We start from the raw sequence: 17,314 nt of genomic DNA on the forward strand, positions 1-17,314 counted from the left end.
TTACCTTGTAAAAGGCCGTTTCCGCGGCTGCCCCCGCCTTCTCTGCAGGATGTGAAATGGCGGTCGGCGAGGCGAGCGCGATCGCCGCGGCTCCGGCCAATCCCGCCTAGCCGCCAAAAAACGACCCTGAACACTGGCGTCCCCCTCCCCGCCGGGCCCTCCGAGCCCATCTATGACATCGGTGCTCCGCCGCCCCCTCCCTCCGCTGCCCCTCACCCCAGGTGGCCGTGCCCACCGGCCGAGTCATCGATTCCCCGTGCCCAGCGCGGGCCCGGCTCTCCTGCAGCCTCCGCCCTCGCGGCGTGCCCGGGGGCGGGGGGAGAAAACACCTTCTCGGCCCCCCGCGTGGGTGTCCCGCTCGGGTGCCCGCCCCGCTCCCTCCCTTTCCCGCCGTGTCCCCTCCCCCAACTACTCTTGGCCCTCCCTTCGCCCCACACGCTCACACACACACAACCCCTTCTCCCCTCCCCCAGTGGTTGCGTCCGTGACATCATCATCATGGCAACAAGAGCTGCAGCCGGGGACCGAGGAGCCCGTGTAATTCCCGGCGGCGGCGGCAGTGGCGGTAGCACCAGCAGCAGCACCGACGAAAGCGCGAGGGCTTCTCCCCTGTCGCCCTTCGCCGGGTGCTCCTGAGGAGGCGGCGGCAGCAGTGCCCACGCCGCCCCGCCCGCCGCCGCGGCTCGCCGTGTCTGAGTGTGAGGGGAGGGGGCGCCGCCGCCGCCGCCGCCGCCGCTGCTGTGGGGCCGCCGCTGCGGAAGGAACCGCCGCTGCTGCTGCCGTTGCCAGGTCGCTAGTGAAGAGGAGGCGGCGGCGGCGGCGGCAAACATGTTTTCAGTGAGGATAGTGACTGCCGACTACTACATGGCCAGCCCGCTGCAGGGGCTGGATATCTGCCAATCCCCCCTCACCCAGGCCCCTGTCAAGAAGGTGCCGGTGGTGCGAATCTTCGGAGCGACCCCGGCAGGTAAGCGGGCGCGGGGAGCGGGCGGGAGCGGCGGGCGCCCGGGCAGCTCTCCCCGCCGCGCGCACGCCGCCGGCGCCGGCCCTCTCGGCTGATCGCTGCTGCGTCTTCCCTCCCCTTCGCCCTCCTTGCCTTTTCCTCCCGAGCATGACAAGAGGCGCAAAAATGTGGGTCTGCGCGAGCGTTCCGCCCCCTCCTCCCCCCATCCAACCCCAGGCGGGGAGGCGGCGGGCGCCGAGTGTTTACACTGCGTGCAGCGGTCGGGAGCCGGGTCCGCACACTCGGGGTCGCGCGGGCAGGCGGAGCGGGCGTCGCTCTCGCCCCGGAGGACTGGGTCAGGTGGCCGCGCCATGTCTTCCGTGAGCGGGCGCGCAGGGCAACTCTCTGAGGTGGTTGACTGGTGGGACCTCGGACACCCTCTGCGTCTCCCAAGTGCCCCTTGATGGAAACGGCTTGAGGAGTAGGGAAGTGTCAGCTCTGTTGTCAGTCGCTCCTCGTCGCCTCTTCTTAGCAGCGCTCTCCTCTGCCCCTTCTGGAGATGCTGTGGGCTGAAGAGTGGCGCCTGGGGCCAGATAATCTTTCTCATTGAAGTGACCATGTGGTTCTGCTGTGAGGGCAGGTCGTAACTCCTTAGAGTTTCAGGTAAAGCCTAGGAGTCTGGGGGCAGGGCTGCGCCCCCAGGTGCGTTGCTTTCAGGGAAGTGTGTATCCGCGGAAGTAGGAAATGCATGTTTATGTCGCCCAGTGTAAAACATCCCACTGAATAGCGTCAATTTCATAAGAACCACAGCTAAGCCCAGCAACGCAAGCATTAAAGAAATGTCCCTATGCTGGGTTGTAGGATTGCATTTTAAATACACGTACGTTTAAGACAATACGCTTTTTAATAGGTTGTTTTGTTTTCAAAAACTATTTCAAACAAGTGGGGTGGGGAGACAGAAGCTACGTTCTCAGAAGCTCTTGGGAATTTATGATAGTGTAAGTAGGATAGCGGCCAGATTTGCAAGGTTTTAAATTGTTTTGCTTTTCTACACGCTTTGAACTGCCTATGTGAAATAATGGAGCTGCCTCCTAGAAAGAGATGCTCTCTAGCTATGTACTGCCCTATGGGATTTTAGATAGCATTTCCCACTTGATGCTCCTTGCCCTAATCACCATTCATCTTATTACTACAGTCAGTTTTCCTGTGGGCTATCAAGATAATAGCACTTTCCAAACTCAAGCACTCATTCTAAGCAGTTATCTTTTAATGTGAATTCTCGTCGTTAAAAATTTCAGTGTTGTTAGTGAGATTTGATAGAATGATATTTGATGTTTCTTTTTAAAATAGTGACAAAGCTTTTGATTATATGGAGTTTTTAAGTTGGGGCATTTGAATGCGGTTAACCATTTGTTGAAAGTTTAACACCTGAAACTTAGAGGCTGGAGAATAGAGGCAATAAAATGTTTTAAAGGATAGATTTTCTGCCCTTTTAAGTATAGTGGTGCTGTATTTATTTCTAATTGGAATTTCAGTGTAATATACTGTTGTTGTTTTTTTCACTTCAGGTACAGAGGAAAAATAAGATTGTGATGTTGATATAACTCTGTTCAGCCACATTTTGAAATTATCAGGGGACGTGATAATACTGTGGCATATACTGGGTATTACAATTTATATGGTTTGGGTTACTTTTCTACATGTAATTTTTTTTTCTACACTAATGATTAAATATGTATCTTTGAGTGATTTGCAAGCTTTGTTTTATAGGCAAGTTTTGTTTGTGGAAAAAAAATTTCACTGTGAGCTAGTACTAATTTTATTATATGAAAAAAATTCTTAAAAAAATAAAGAATATGGTATACTTTTGTTTCTCAGTATTAAAAAAAGACGAAAGAAATACTTATTTCTTTCCTCTTGGCCATCTTACAATAGATTACCAGCATCACTCCCCCTTTAAAAAAAAAAAACTGGATTTTAGAAAATACACCTTGAAATGTATAATGTAAATCAGAGTTTTTTGGTATACACATTGAACGATACAAAACTTGATACAGAGAATTTCAAACTGTAAGTTGTAGGATTATTGAATTGAGTTTACTATAAAATTTTTGTGTTTCCTCAAAAGGTGAAAAATTTTGATGTCACTGGCATACATTAAGAGTTTACAGCTTTCAGAAATCAAGTCATCATTTCTAGCACATAAAATTAATGTTAATAAGCATAAACAAAAACTATCCTATTATCTGCTTCTGAATTGTCTCCCCAAAGAAAACCAGTCCAGCCACCTAGTAAAATACATTTTGAAAATAATATAAAAAAGAAGTCAATTTGGTTCTCTAGTTTGAATGCTAGAATTTTTAATGAAAACAGATTTATTGTTTGAAATCACAAACTGTTTATATATCTACTAATTAGTAAAATTAATGAAAAATTGTAATACGGTAAATCTATGTTACAGACTCATAAAATTAAGTTTTTTCTATATAGTAGTTAATTTTGGGAATCCTCAATTCCTTACGTTGGTTTGGAGAAAATGTTTTTAAACTGAGTTTGCGTTTCAAGTGAAATTGTGAAAAATAGCAGCAGAAGAAATCTTCCAAATAAAGTGACCGTTTCAGATGTACATTATAAAATTTTGAACCAATTCATTTATTAGAGTTTTACTAGTTCAGTTTTCTATTATTGCATGAAAAGTATTTTTCTGCTTTAGAAAACAGTCCAGTTGACTTCCTATTGTCCTATGTTTTGAGGGCATATTTGAGTAATTTAAGAAATAAATTTAGTGTATTAGGTTTGAAAGCTCTCATATCTTAAGATGAAATTTGAAAAGGTATTTTAAAAACTGGTACATTCAGATTTGAATGGTAACTCCTGACTGATTTAATCCCATGCTGGTTGAGGATATTGGTTCCTGAGAGAATCACTTAAATTTTCTATATGTAAGTGATGGAATTATTTTTAAAAACCCAAAAACATCTTTTGCTTTTCTTTCACTCATTTAAAAATGACTTGAATATTGTTTTGACATACAATGTATTGAGCAATTTAACAACTTTTTGGTAACTTTTTTAGTGGAGGGAACCCAAGTTATACCTAACTACAGTACAAGACAGCGTTTTTTATTTTTTCACTTAGATTTGAATATGGGTGTGAGTGTTCTGGGATTTCACTTCAAAATCCTAGGGCTTTACTATGAGGAACTGACTCAGGTGAATCTGGGAAGCTGCCCAGTTACCACATCCCAACTCTTGCTTATTAGTTGCCTGATGTAACTCACTTCGTGTTGAGCTTAGACAGCTTTCTCAGTTTTCTCAGCATCAATTTAAAACAGAATTATCGTTTCAAAAGCTTCCCTGCTGAGATGCAGAGGAGGAGTAAATAGAAGAGTGTGAGCGAGATGTTCACAAAGCAAGTAATTAAACAAAGTAGGCCAAACAGACTATAGAGGGAGCTGCTTGACTTTAAGAGTACTGTAAGGAACTCTGCCATCATCCCCCTACCCCCTGCCCAGTCTTCCTCTAGCTAATGAATTATCAACAACTTAGATGACAAATAATTTCTCTAATAAAAGTCTTGTTTGTTCATAGCCTTTTTTTTTTTTTTTGCTAAATCGTTTAACAATATTTTAACATAACACAATGCCTATTGAATATAAATATTAGAAAGATTTTTCAGGAGCACTACTGAGATGTAGTGTTTTACCACAAACAAAATTAGTCACTTTAGTATGTATCTGAAGCCCGAGTTCCAAATTTTATCAGGTTTCTGTGTTACGCTTGACTTAAATAACCCGTAAGTTAATCAGAAGCTTATTAAACAGGAGTCCTCTAAAATCTGTGGACACAGTGGAATCTTATAATATGTGATTCAGTTTATTCAGTGAACACTTAATGAGAACTTAGTACATATATTGAGCTGTTTTTTAAACGAACAACTTATGAACAACTTTTACCCTCCACAAGCTCACAATGTAGGAGAGATGATAGACATGTAAACATAATTCAAACATAGTTCAATTGGAATATAAAAGAAATGTGTATAAGACAAAGTGAGGACTCAGAGGATGTGTTCAGTGACCACCTGGCAGGCCAAAAGGGGAGTCAGGGAAGGCTTCATGAAGGAAGTATGGATTAAGTCATTTTAAAGGAATTTCAAAAGAATTTTAAAATTCTAATAGAGGAACAGATACAAGGTAATTCACAAATGAAAAGAAAACTGGTCTTGGCTCAGTAGCTTGGCAATGCATAGCAGAATCCTTGAAATGCTTTTTGACCCAATAATTTCAGTTTTAGGGATTTTGGTCTACGAATGTAAATCTTTTGACAAAATCTGGTTATCTTTTGAATCCGCCTATTTCTTTCATTATCCATCACCACCCTAGTCTAAACTACTAGCATTACAACAATAGCCTCCTAATCTTGGCCTACCCCAATCTATTCTGTTCCCCTCTAATCTGTTTTCTACACTGTAATGAGAGAGATCTTTTCAAAATGCAAACCTTATTATATCCCCCTACTACTTGGTAAGCTTCAGTAGTTTTCCATTGCATTTAGGATAAGGACAAAGCTACATGTCTTATGTGGTGGCGTCTACATGTCTTACAAGGTCTTGCACAGTTTGGCCCCTGCCTCTCTATCCAGTCATGGCTTGAGCCATGTCCTTCTTGCCTTGCTCTTTATGTTCCAGCCATATTGACCTTATTTCAGTCCCTTATTCTTGCCATGCTCCTCCCACAATGAGGCCTTTGAACCTGCTGTTCCCTCTGCCTAGAATGTTTTTCCTTTTCCTTCACCTAAACTCCAATTTATCTTTCCTCAGGGAAGCCTTCCCTACCATAGACTCTCAAAGCTTCATAAACTTTCCTTCATAACACTTGCTGTAGTTGTCATTTTTATATACATAGGAGATTAATGTTTGTTTTTCCCAGTTACCTCCATAAATGCTGGTAATGTGTTCATTTTTGCTCACCATTATACAGCCAATGGTTGGTTGCTTACCACAGTGCTTGAAATTCAAGCATTTGTTGCAAGAATTAATCAATAATAGATGATAGGCATAACAGGGAACAACCCCAAATGTTCAGCAACCGAGAAGTGGTTACATAAATTGGGCATATTTAGTAGAATTTGTCATTAAAATCATGTTTTCATGATTATTATATAAGTATAATATAAAATAATACAGGAAAGTGCTATCAATATATTATGTGAGAAAAATCAGTTTATGAAATAATAATTTATTAAAAATGCACCGGAATATAAAGGTTGCTTATCTCTAGGAGGTGTAGTTTGTATTTTTCAGCAGAGAATATATTTATTTTATAATTTGGAAAGAATATATATACAAAATTAAGGAAAAACTATCAGAAACATGAGAAAAAGCCTTGAGTTTGATATTGGGCTCCCAAATAAGTATCAACTAAAATATGTGATTGCATGATGAAAGTGTTTAATTTGATTATATAAATACAGTTTAGGAACTGCAGAATTATTCTTATATTAAAGAAAGCCAATAATTTCTGGTTTTATTATACATATTTATATGTAAACTGATTTAAATTTTAAATTTTTTTGCAGTGTAGCATGTCCTTGACACAGCACAATGAAATAGAGCAGAGGTCAGAAATTGACTTGTGTGTAAGAACTTAAGTGTATGATAATGGATGCTACCTTTCCTATTAGTAGGGAAGAAGATTCTTTAATACTGAGTGTTGGAATAGCTACTTAGTTATCTGGAAAAGTAAAAACTTGGCTTCCAGGTGAGTCAGAAGATTTAAATGTAGAAACAAACAAAAAACGTAAGATAATTATTTTAATCTAGGAATGGTGAAGGAGAAGGCAATGGCACCCCACTCCAGTACTCTTGCCTGGAAAATCCCATGGACGGAGGAGCCTGGTAGGCTGCAGTCCATGGGGTCTCGAAGAGTCGGACACGACTGAGCGACTTCACTTTCACTTTTCACTGTCATGCTTTGGAGAAGGAAATGGCAACCCACTCCAGTGTTCTTGCCTGGAGAATCCCAGGGACAGGGGAGCCTGGTGGGCTGCCGTCTGTGGGGTCGCACAGAGTTGGACACGACTAAAGTTGACTTAACAGTAGCAGGAATGGTGAAGGCCTTTCAAAGTATGGTACAGAACTGAAGCCAGATTGCTGAGTTTTACAATGTAAAGTAAAATTCTATATAGAGACAAAAATTATAAACTTAAAATAGAAATAGACTGGTAAAGCTTACTTGTACACTTTTCACAAAAGACTAATTTCTTCTTAATATACAAAGAGCTCCTAGAAAGTAATCCAATAGAAAAAGTGAACAAAGAGAATTCTTAGGAAAAGATGTGTGATTTTATTATAATGAAGATGTAAATTAAAACTACAACATACCTTTTATCCCTAATTAGAAAAGATTGATTATACAGTATAACTTGAGGAGGATGAGAGGAAGGGGAAATGGGCATTCTCACATATTGCTGGTGGGAATATAAAATGTTCATTTTCTATGGAAAACAATTTGGAAGTCGTTTTCAGAATTTAAGATGCATATGTATTTTGGTAGTTCGTCTTCCTTTTTTGGAGGGAGGGGGGTTCTGCACTGTGCAGGTTGTGGGAACTTACCCTACCATGAATTGAACCCAGGCCCCTGGAAGTACAGAGGTCTAACCACTGGACTGCCAGGGAGTTTCTCCCCTTGTTTTTTTATTCTTTCTTTTCTTTTTCATGTACATTTTGATCTAGCAACTTCATTCAAGGATTTTATTCTTTAAAAGATTTTATGTATGTGTCAAATGAGCATGTAAGAAAATTTGTGGCAGCATTGTTTATCATTGCAAAAGGTTGGAAATAACCTAAGCGTGATTCAGTAGTTAAGTAAATTATGGTGTATCTCTTCAGTGGAATACTAGGCAAGTCCTTAAATTGATGAGGCAGTACTATATGTACTGCTCTGGTGCCATGTCTAAGATATATTAAAAGGAAAAAAAGCAAGATGCAAGGCTCCATATGTGGTATGCTACCATTTGTGTGGCTTAAAAAAAATATATATATATATACACACACACATATATATATAATATAAGTTAAATATTTATATATAAATATAAATATATATTTATAAATAAATATATATTGTATATATATGTACACATATATCTGAAAGGATACATGAGAATTTTGCAACAGTGGTTGCCTCCAGTGAGGGTAACTGGTGGCCTACAGGACAAACGTGGGAATCTGATTTTTTTTTAAGTATACTCTTCAGTAACTTTTGGAGGTTTGTTGCCATGTGCATGTGATATTTATTCAAAGTTAATTTTTTTAGATTATGTTGTGCTTGCAACAATTGGTAAGGAAGAACAAAAATATAAGGTCATAGTAGTCGTAAATATTTAGTTGTCAAATGATTACTGCAGTACTGTTTAATTTTAGGTTTTAGTAGAGGTCTTCTAATTCAGAGCTTCCGCTTGATGTTGTGTGGCTCTCTGGAGGTGGTAGACCCTAGTAGAGTGGAGTCTGAAGGCAGGCTGTGGGGCTCCTTAAGCAGATTGCATGAGCACAGCACAAGTGTGTTAGTCGCTCAGTCGTGTCTGACTCTCTGCGACCTCATAGACTGTAGCCCACCAGGCTCCCTTTGGGATTCTGTCCCTGGGATTCTCCAGGTGAGAATACTGGAGTGGGGTTGTCATTCCCTTCTCCAGGGAATCTTCCCAACCCAGAAATTGAACCTGGGTCTCCTGCATTGCCGGCAGATTCGTTACCATCTGAGCCACCAAGGAAGCCCCATGATGAGCACAACCAGCAGTTATTGCTCCATTTGGTATTTTAAATACGTTAAAGAAAGTGCTTTACCATTGATACTTGAAATCGGCTTCAGCCAACCAGAGACTGTAGCTGCCTCTTATGGAGAAGGGATCATGGAACTGTTACTGGAGTTTGTACTCTGGGTGCTCGAAAGAGCATCATCTGATGATGAAAGGATAGGGTGGCAGGATGTTGCTCTGGGGCCTAGGTCTTGTCTGTACCTTTGCCTGTATTGGATCCTCTTAGCCATTTTCTGATGTGCCATTTAGCTTGCTGCAAGGTGACTGCCTAATAGCATATGTATGTTCTGCAAAAATTAAGCATCATTGTTATTTTGAAATGTTCCTAATGTGGAAAAGGTTGGATTTGAAATCCATTCATGTTGCTACAAGCTTTGTTTAATTTTCTTTCATAATTATATAAAGAAAACATAATTTTTTCTCATCAAGCACAATGTTGATGCCTCCAAAGACTTCTTATTGGCTATTGTGCTGAATGAATATGATTTACAATGTGAAAGGGGTTGGAAAACACTGTTCTGGTGAAATTCTTTCATTTTATTTAAAGGAAACTGATGTCTAGATAGATTAACTCAAGGATTTGTCTAGTGTCCTATATCCTATAATTGGTTGGTGTGGGCCTGGGTCTAAAAACTGGGGATTTTGACTCTCAGCTCTTACTACCTCACACTGTCTCCCCACATCTGATAATTGGAAAGGCCTTGGTTATAATTGAAAGACAAACATACAGAAGTTTAGAGGAATTGTTTAAAAAAAAAAAAAGCATGTACACAGTTTAGAAATCTCAGAGGGCCTACTGTGTTCAATAGTGTTTAGACTCTTCCCATAGACTAGGTTGTAGCTGGATTTGTTTTGTGGTGATTGTAGCTCTCTCTTTTTAAAAAATAATGTCTATAACATATATGTCTATAGATTAGTCTATAACAAAAATTTAGGACAGATATAAATAAAAATTGATACTAGAATTGTATGTATATAGATTTCCAAAGGGAAAGGCAATGGATCAGGAGAACTTTCAGAGTTCCTCTGGTACTGTACTTAAACATTTTCTGGTCTTTTGATTTGATTAGAATTTGTTCAATTAAAAATGAGTGGAAAATGAGTTTTTAAGTAGGTTGGGTTTAAGTAGGCTTCAGAGGATGTTGCCATTAGCCTTATATATTTCCGAGAAATACTTGGAAACTTACTAAGATATGGAACATGGGATGGTGTATGTCACTTTGGTACCTGACTGCCTTTTTAACACCACAGTGATACTGAATGAGAGAGGAAATAAACAATGGGAGTTGAGGTACAGTAAACTGTGGGTAAAATTGTGTTAACGTAGAATTTCCAGATAAGGCAGGAGTAGGTGTCTTAGGCAATTTAAAGAAAAATTCTTCACTGTCTGGACATAAAGTAGGTGCATTTTGAAGCTAAAACAAATTATAAGTAAAACCCTCTTAACGACAGTCAGTGTAACCTTTTGGTGTGTGGTTGGGTGAGGTATTTTTTGTTTTTATTTTTTGTCATTTTTAAAGTTTTCCAGATGACCTGTGTTTTTTCCAGTTCTTGGTAGATTTTTAAGTATTTCGTTTTTGAGTGAAAAATATTTTGTTGCTTAATTAGTATTGGCAAACTGGACTGTTTTCTGCAGCAGAAATTGAATATATGCCTAACAGTGTAAATTTGGAGAAAAAAGAGCAGTAATTGTCTTTGGAAAATTTAAGGGTTTTTTGGTCCAATTCTGTTTTCTTTTTAGATGATAGCTGTGGGAAGTACCAAGATTTTGAGGTCAGTTTCCTTGGGGACAGTTATTTAATTTTCTTTGGGTTAAGAGAGCATTTACTATATAAATGATTCAAAGAATTTAAAAAAGCGTGTTACCTCAAAAATGCTTGTGTAATATATAACAGTTTAACAACAGTTTTCTATTTTTCTTCTATTTATTATAATTAACAAGGAAGTATAACAAGAATTAAAAGAACTATCTTATTTTGCATATATATTTATACTTAAAAGTAAATTTATATATTAAATTAGCTATTGTTTGAGATGGTGAAATGAAAGACTCTGTAAGTAAGAATACATGTTGATATGTGAAAAAAAATGTGAAGTTAAAACATGTTGGCATACTCCTAGTTTCTCAGAACAAGAAAATGACTAATCTAAATTTCATTTCAGAATAAAAACCAAGACAAGCCACATAAAAGCAACCTAAAAATTAATCTGTCATCATATTATTTGTTTTAAAACTATGGAATAAAATATCTGAGGAAGATTTCTCTCAAAATTGTTTTTCTCAATTTCAAGTAAGTAATTTATTTTGGTTGATATATTGGGGATGAGGGGAGGTGGGAGTGAACCTTGGCATTGAAGTTTATAAATCTACTCATCCTTAAAGTAACAACTCAAAGATGAACCACTTTAAAGCCTCTGTGACTCCTTTGCCCATTCCCAAAAGATCCTCTTTGGTTTCCCACAGTCCTAGCCTCCTTTCACATTGCTGATAAAGGACTGACTACACTGAGTGTTGTATTTGTCTGTAGGAATAGTCATTTGGCACTACCCTCGTGTTCCTCCTGCCCCACACCCCTATTCCAGGACCCTACTCCTGCTGAGAAACCCTGGACAAGTTATTTTATTTCTGTGAGCCTTAATTTCCTCCTCTGTAAAATGAGTTTTAGTAATTTCTACCTCACTGGATGATTATGATTAAATACTAGTAACCAGCAGCTGTCTGGCATATATAGTAACATAACTATTATTTTCTTTCTAACCCTTCTAAGTACTTCTTTCTTTTCTAACCCTTCTAAGTACTCTTGCCTGGAAAATCCCATGGATGGAGGAGCCTGGTGGGCTGCAGTCCATGGGGTCGCTAAGAGTCGGATACGACTGAGCGTCTTCCCTTTCACTTTTCACTTTCATGCATTGGAGAAGGAAATGGCAACCCACTCCAGTGTTCTTGCCTGGAGAATCCCAGGGGCGAGGGAGCCGGTGGGCTGCCATCTATGGGGTCACACGAAGTTGGACATGACTGAAGTGACTCAGCAGCAGCCCTTCTAAGTCTGGAATCTGCCACATTACTAGGTGTATACCAGGTGCTCTTTAAATTGAGTTGAGTTGGAATGAAAAATGGAATTTTTGTAGCATTTATTCATTCCTCACAATAGGACATACTAAACTACCTGTACATTGTGGTATAAGGCTTTTTCCAGTTGGTCATTGACTCACATGTCTAAAGTCTAGGTGATTACCAGTTTAAAACACTTGAAAAATCGTCTTTTTTTTTTTTTTTTTTAAGTACCCTACCCAGGCTTGATTTTTCTTTTTCAAAATTGTTGATGTATACATATATAGACAGAAAACTATCCAGGCCTGATCTTGCCCTGAAAAAGGGCAGTGTTAAGCCATTGATCAAGGAGTAACTACAGTTTTCCAATATTGCAGTTTAAGTGTATTTCTTATGAAAGAGCCTTATTTTCTAAAGTCTTCTTTTTTTGTTGTTTTAAATGGTAGTAGAATGAGTTGGAGGTGTCTGTGCCAGAGGCCATTGCAAAGGCGACAGTAGGAACTATCCCTCCCTTTTTTTGCCTTTTCTGAATTTGTAACACACACGCAAATTGAAACCTTTGGTTTTTAAACCCATTTAGAATTGTGAAATGTGGACCAAATGAATTTGTTATTGTTTGGAGTTTCCGTTTTCTTCATTAAAAAAAAAAAATATTCCCAGGTTTTGTTTTGCATTTTAATAAGATTGTCTTTTTTTTTTTTTTAAAACGAAGTCTTTAGGAAAATTTTTCAAATTAATTTTGATGTATCACACTTTGGTTGATGATGCTTAGTGGTTATAAAATAGAAGCCAAGTTAGTCAAAAGACCTTAAGTTTACATCATTTTACTAACAGAGGTTATAGATCATTTATTGAGCCCTTATTGAGTGTCTTATTCTAAGTGTTTTAATTTTCACAACTCTGTAAACTAAGTACTTTTATCCCCATTTTACAGTTGAGGAAATGAGGCATGAAGAGGTTAACTAACTTTTGCCTGAAGTTATTCAGCTTATGTTTACTTCATAGCATGTGAGAACTAAAATGAGGGAATATGTACTAGGTCGTTAGCTGCATAAACAGAAGAAGCAGGGAAGCAAAATCTGAGATGTATGTCTCCTAATACTTCCAGAATCTGATAATAGCCATTATTAAGACATTGATCATGAATGTATTCTTATTCACTAATTTTTTTTTTGTATTAAATATACCCTGCAACTTTGTACTGACCCTGTTTTTCCTGAGCAATATTAATGTCTCCTTTCAAATTCATTTTCCCATTTGGACTGAATTATTTTGTTTTATGTATATGTGTTTATAAGGTGATAGTAGGGCTTTACTATAACATCAGTCTGATATAAAAATATTTTTATAAGTTAATTAAATAGTATATGAATATGCTCTTGTGAAATTTAAAAAGCAGAAAACAGGTAAAGCAAAAATTTTCCTTGACCACCAATCCTATTCACCTCCCCACTGGTATCGATTTTTATATAACAAAACTCCCCCAAGATTTAGTGTATAAAACAATAGCCATTTGTTAGCCCATCATTCTGGCATGGGCTCAGTTCAGCAATTCTGCTCCTGCTTCTGGCTGGGCTTGCTTATGTGGCTGGGTCAGCTGAGTGGTCATCTGGAAGCTATTTGGCCTAGAATGGTGTCACTCATAGTCTGGATATTCGTGCTAGAGTGATGGAGATCCATGTGTTTCCAGCAGCTAGCCTTCAGATCATGTGGCCAGGACCGGAGTTGGTGTGGGAGGAGTTTCCTAACTGTGTGACTCACTAGGGGACCATTACTGCTAAAGTACGCTATACCTCTGTTGCTTGCTGACTCATTTTTCAGGAAACATTTGTCAGTGTACAGTGCTTTGTTCTTGAAAAAGTATAGTGTTTAAGCAATTAATTTACCAATTCAGATAAATTTAGTTAATTTCTTATTCTCACTTGTTTTACACCATTTTGATCATCCCTCAGCATCATTCTTGGTCCCATTCACCCAGAAAATTTAATTAAACACCCACTAAGTGCACAATAAGCTGTCATGAGGTGACCTCAGATGGAGCAGTACTGTTGTCAATACTGCTACTTTATCATCTAAGTTTCATAAACTTATCTACCTGTTTCATTTTGTGAACAATATTCTATAAAAGCAGATAACTGCAATAGTTTTTTTTTTTTTAATGACCAACAGCTCACACCAGGCTGAATATATCTTGTGTACTACATTTTTAATTTTTTTTTTTAATGACCAACAGCTCACACCAGGCTGAATATATCTTGTGTACTACATTTTTAAAAATGTCTTAGAAAGATAGTCCCGGTAAGAAAAACTATAATACAAAGGTGGTTTCTGTGTTATAGTTTCCCACCAGCAATAATGAGACTTTTTCCATATTTTCACCAAGGTTATGGTCTCAGATATTTTGGTCTTTATCAGTCTAATAGATAAAACATATGGATCTCAGTGTAGTTTTAATTTACAGTCTTTTATTACAAGTGAGATTGAATGTCCTTCCATATATTTGAGAACCATTTGTATTTCCTTCTCAGGGTACTACTCGTTTATCTTTTACCCACTTTTCTATTGTGAGTCTTGGTCTTTTGATTGTTCATTCCAAGGAGCTCTTCATATGTTAGGAAAATTGGTCCCTATCTGTGAATTGAGTTACAAATATTTTTCCTAGTTTGTTCTTATGGTAAATACGTTTCATTTATTTTTTCATTTTATAAAAACTTTTGTATCTTAAATGAGGCATTTAGAACACATTTAGTTGAATCTTGGTTTAAGTTTTAGGTATGGGAATGGAAGAAAACTTAGCTTTCAAAAGTCTGACTTAAAATGAACAGTTTCAGAAGGATCCTATCTTCAGTACACTTCTTTCTCTTATAAGTTTGGTTCTATCATGAGAACCGGTCCTTTTGACAGACCAGTCTAAGAAGTAGGATCATCCTTTGGAGGGTAAGTTTTAGATGATTGAGTGTATAGCATAGGTGGAAAATACTTTAGTGTTATTACTTAGAATAAATTGTTAATAATGTTGCTTTGAGTCTTGTCTAGTACAGTGTGTATGTTTTTGTGTGTGTAATGTGTGCAGTATATACACACATATATATAGTGGTAGTGTTTCAGGTAATGCTCTCATATAACCCTTTATCTCTTTAGCCAGCTTTTACCTAATCAACCGTATGGCTATATGAGGGTGGCTACGTTAGGCCAGCACTTTTCCAGTGGGCCACAAAGAAGAAAGACAGACAGACTGTGACAGACTGTGACCTTTTTTGAGAAAGCAAAATAATGCTGCTACCCATATCCTAATAATATCCTGGATTTTTAATAAGGTTATAAGGAGCTAGGAAGAGAATAGCAGAGCAGCATCTGACATTATGGAATACTTTGACTTTTTCCCTGGAGTTCTATATAGAAGTGAATTAGAAAACTGCAAGGCTGAAGAGATTAGCATGTTTTAAGTCATTTAATGTAGTTTTTAAAAGTTTTTAAAATTGGCAAACCTTCTTCATAATAGTTTTACCCAGGAGCATCAAAAAAGCAAAAGCAAACAGGAATCCTTAAGTAATTTATAGTGGGAAATGATAGAAAACCAGTTTTTGCCATGCTTTAGATACTTCGTAATTTTTCAAAGTTGTTGAGGTATTCTTTAGGGTCTATAATATTTTCAATATCTTTATAAGTGTTTTGTTGCAAAGTTTTCTATTTATTTGATACCAAATTGTTGCTCTACTATTATTTCCTTGATTAATTCTTTTTTTAAAAATTCTAGTATTTCTGAGGTTAATGCACCTCACACTGTGTGCATTTAACACAGCTATTTTTCTTCTCCTGAAAAGCTGGTTCTAAACTGATGGTACATCTTATAACAGATGACTTCCTGAAGAAAATGTGACATTTCATAATTGGTTTTCATTCTCTACTTAATTTTAATCTAATAGGTCATGAAACTTTCCCACTTTATTTTGTTCTTTGTTTTTTCTTTGCATCTCTATTTTAACTTTTGTATATTTTGATGTTATTTGGCACATAAAGCTTTATAACTGATATGTCTTACATAACTACTTTTCAAACTAATTGTGGTGAAGAATGTCTTTTTTTCTGATACTTATTTAAAATACATTAAAAGTAAGTACTAGAAAAATGAAATGAGAAAGAAAACCCAACAAGCAAAATACAAGCTCCCTTTTTTTAAATGATTATTAAACAGGTATAGAATTCCCCTGTCAAACTACTATAAGAGTTTCTAGTTTGATACTTATCTTGTTGCAAACCTATAACAAACAGTTCATTCATAGACTGCATTTGAATAGTGTTATAGATAATTTTTTAAAATCAGTCTAAACTCGTTGGTTTCTGTTTTTTTGCAGCATAGACTCTGTTTTATGTGTTTTATTAAAAAGCATGATGCAGTAAGCATTTTAAAAAGCATATATACAGAATTGTAGCTTTAATTACAAAATTTGGGAACAAATAAAAAATACTTTCTTTTATGTAATACAAGGAGTTTAGCTTATTTTATATTTTTGTACTCTCAGCTTCCCAATTTTTAAGACTATCTTATAAATGTTGAATGTTTTAAACTGTGTATCTTCTCTTTAAAAAATCTTTCAGTTCAGTTCAGTTCAGTCGCTCAGTTCGTGTCCGACTCTCTGCGACCCCATGAATCACAGCACACCAGGCCTCCCTGTCCATCACCAGCTCCCGGAGTTCACTCAGACTCACGTCCATTGAGTCAGTGATGCCATCCAGCCATCTCATCCTCTGTCGTCCCCTTCTCCTCCTGCCCCCAATCCCTCCCAGCATCAGAGTCTTTTCCAATGAGTCAACTCTTTGCATGAGGTGGAGTATTAAATTTAAACAGAGCAATTTAAACTGACCTCCATGTATTAACTTGGTGTGGAGCACCACACGACTGAGCAACTGAATGCAGCACCACTGCTGATCTATTTATCCCATACTACTTATACCCCTTCTTGAGCTCCAGGTTTGATTGATTGATTGATTTTGATTGCCTTAAATACATTTTCAGGTACCATTTTTCATTACAGATTCATTTCTTTGGCAGTTTAATAAGATGTACTTAATGTTTGTATAAGCCCCAAGTTTATCTATCTGTGAACAAGAGGCTGTTTATCTGGTCCTGTTGTTTGCAAGTTGACAGAGTATGGGAAGCCCAATTGATTGTCTTCACTTTTGCCTATAAACTGATAGAATTGCCCTCCCAGTTATTCAGAGTTAGTAGTTGAGCACAACCCACTTAGATGAAAACATTCATTTTGTGTGCTGGACTGAGATTTGTTTTACCCCATTCTGACTGCACAGTCTCTGACATGTGGGAGCAGACTTACTCTGGGATAACTTGCTGTGCTTTCTGTCTGTCTGTCTGTCTGTCTTTACTCCAGAACATTATGTGAAAGTCTCCAGGTTATGAAAGCCCTTACAACTTCTGATGATTTTTATCAGTGATGGAAGCTCATTTAGCATCCAGAACGAAGAGAGCCGTTCTCCAGTTTT

General features: G+C 38.1%; 2 protein-coding genes across 6 annotated transcripts in view; one reads left to right on the forward strand and one right to left on the reverse strand.

Moving 5' to 3' along the window:
• The window catches only part of LOC113898713 (gametogenetin-like), a 55,214-nt gene extending 54,384 nt beyond the window's left edge, over positions 1–830 (reverse strand). The window contains exons 1-2 of the mRNA XM_027552127.1: positions 236–830; positions 5–106 (exon numbers count right to left, since the gene is read on the reverse strand). Of these exons, the coding sequence (XP_027407928.1) occupies positions 5–106; positions 236–830 (697 nt within the window). The remainder of the gene's footprint in view (positions 1–4; positions 107–235) is intronic.
• REV3L (REV3 like, DNA directed polymerase zeta catalytic subunit) overlaps positions 508–17,314 on the forward strand; it is a 178,132-nt gene continuing 161,325 nt past the window's right edge. For 4 of the 5 annotated variants that reach the window (XM_027551194.1, XM_027551196.1, XM_027551197.1 and 1 more), the window contains exon 1: positions 508–967. In XM_027551194.1, the coding sequence (XP_027406995.1) occupies positions 829–967 (139 nt within the window). In that variant the 5' untranslated portion in view covers positions 508–828. Of the gene's footprint in view, positions 968–10,923; positions 11,052–17,314 lie in introns of all 5 variants that reach the window. The other variant, XM_027551198.1, reaches the window with a different exon arrangement.

Source organism: Bos indicus x Bos taurus, chromosome 9 (genome assembly GCF_003369695.1).
Source record: "Bos indicus x Bos taurus breed Angus x Brahman F1 hybrid chromosome 9, Bos_hybrid_MaternalHap_v2.0, whole genome shotgun sequence".
In the NCBI taxonomy this organism is placed as follows: Eukaryota; Metazoa; Chordata; class Mammalia; order Artiodactyla; family Bovidae; genus Bos; species Bos indicus x Bos taurus.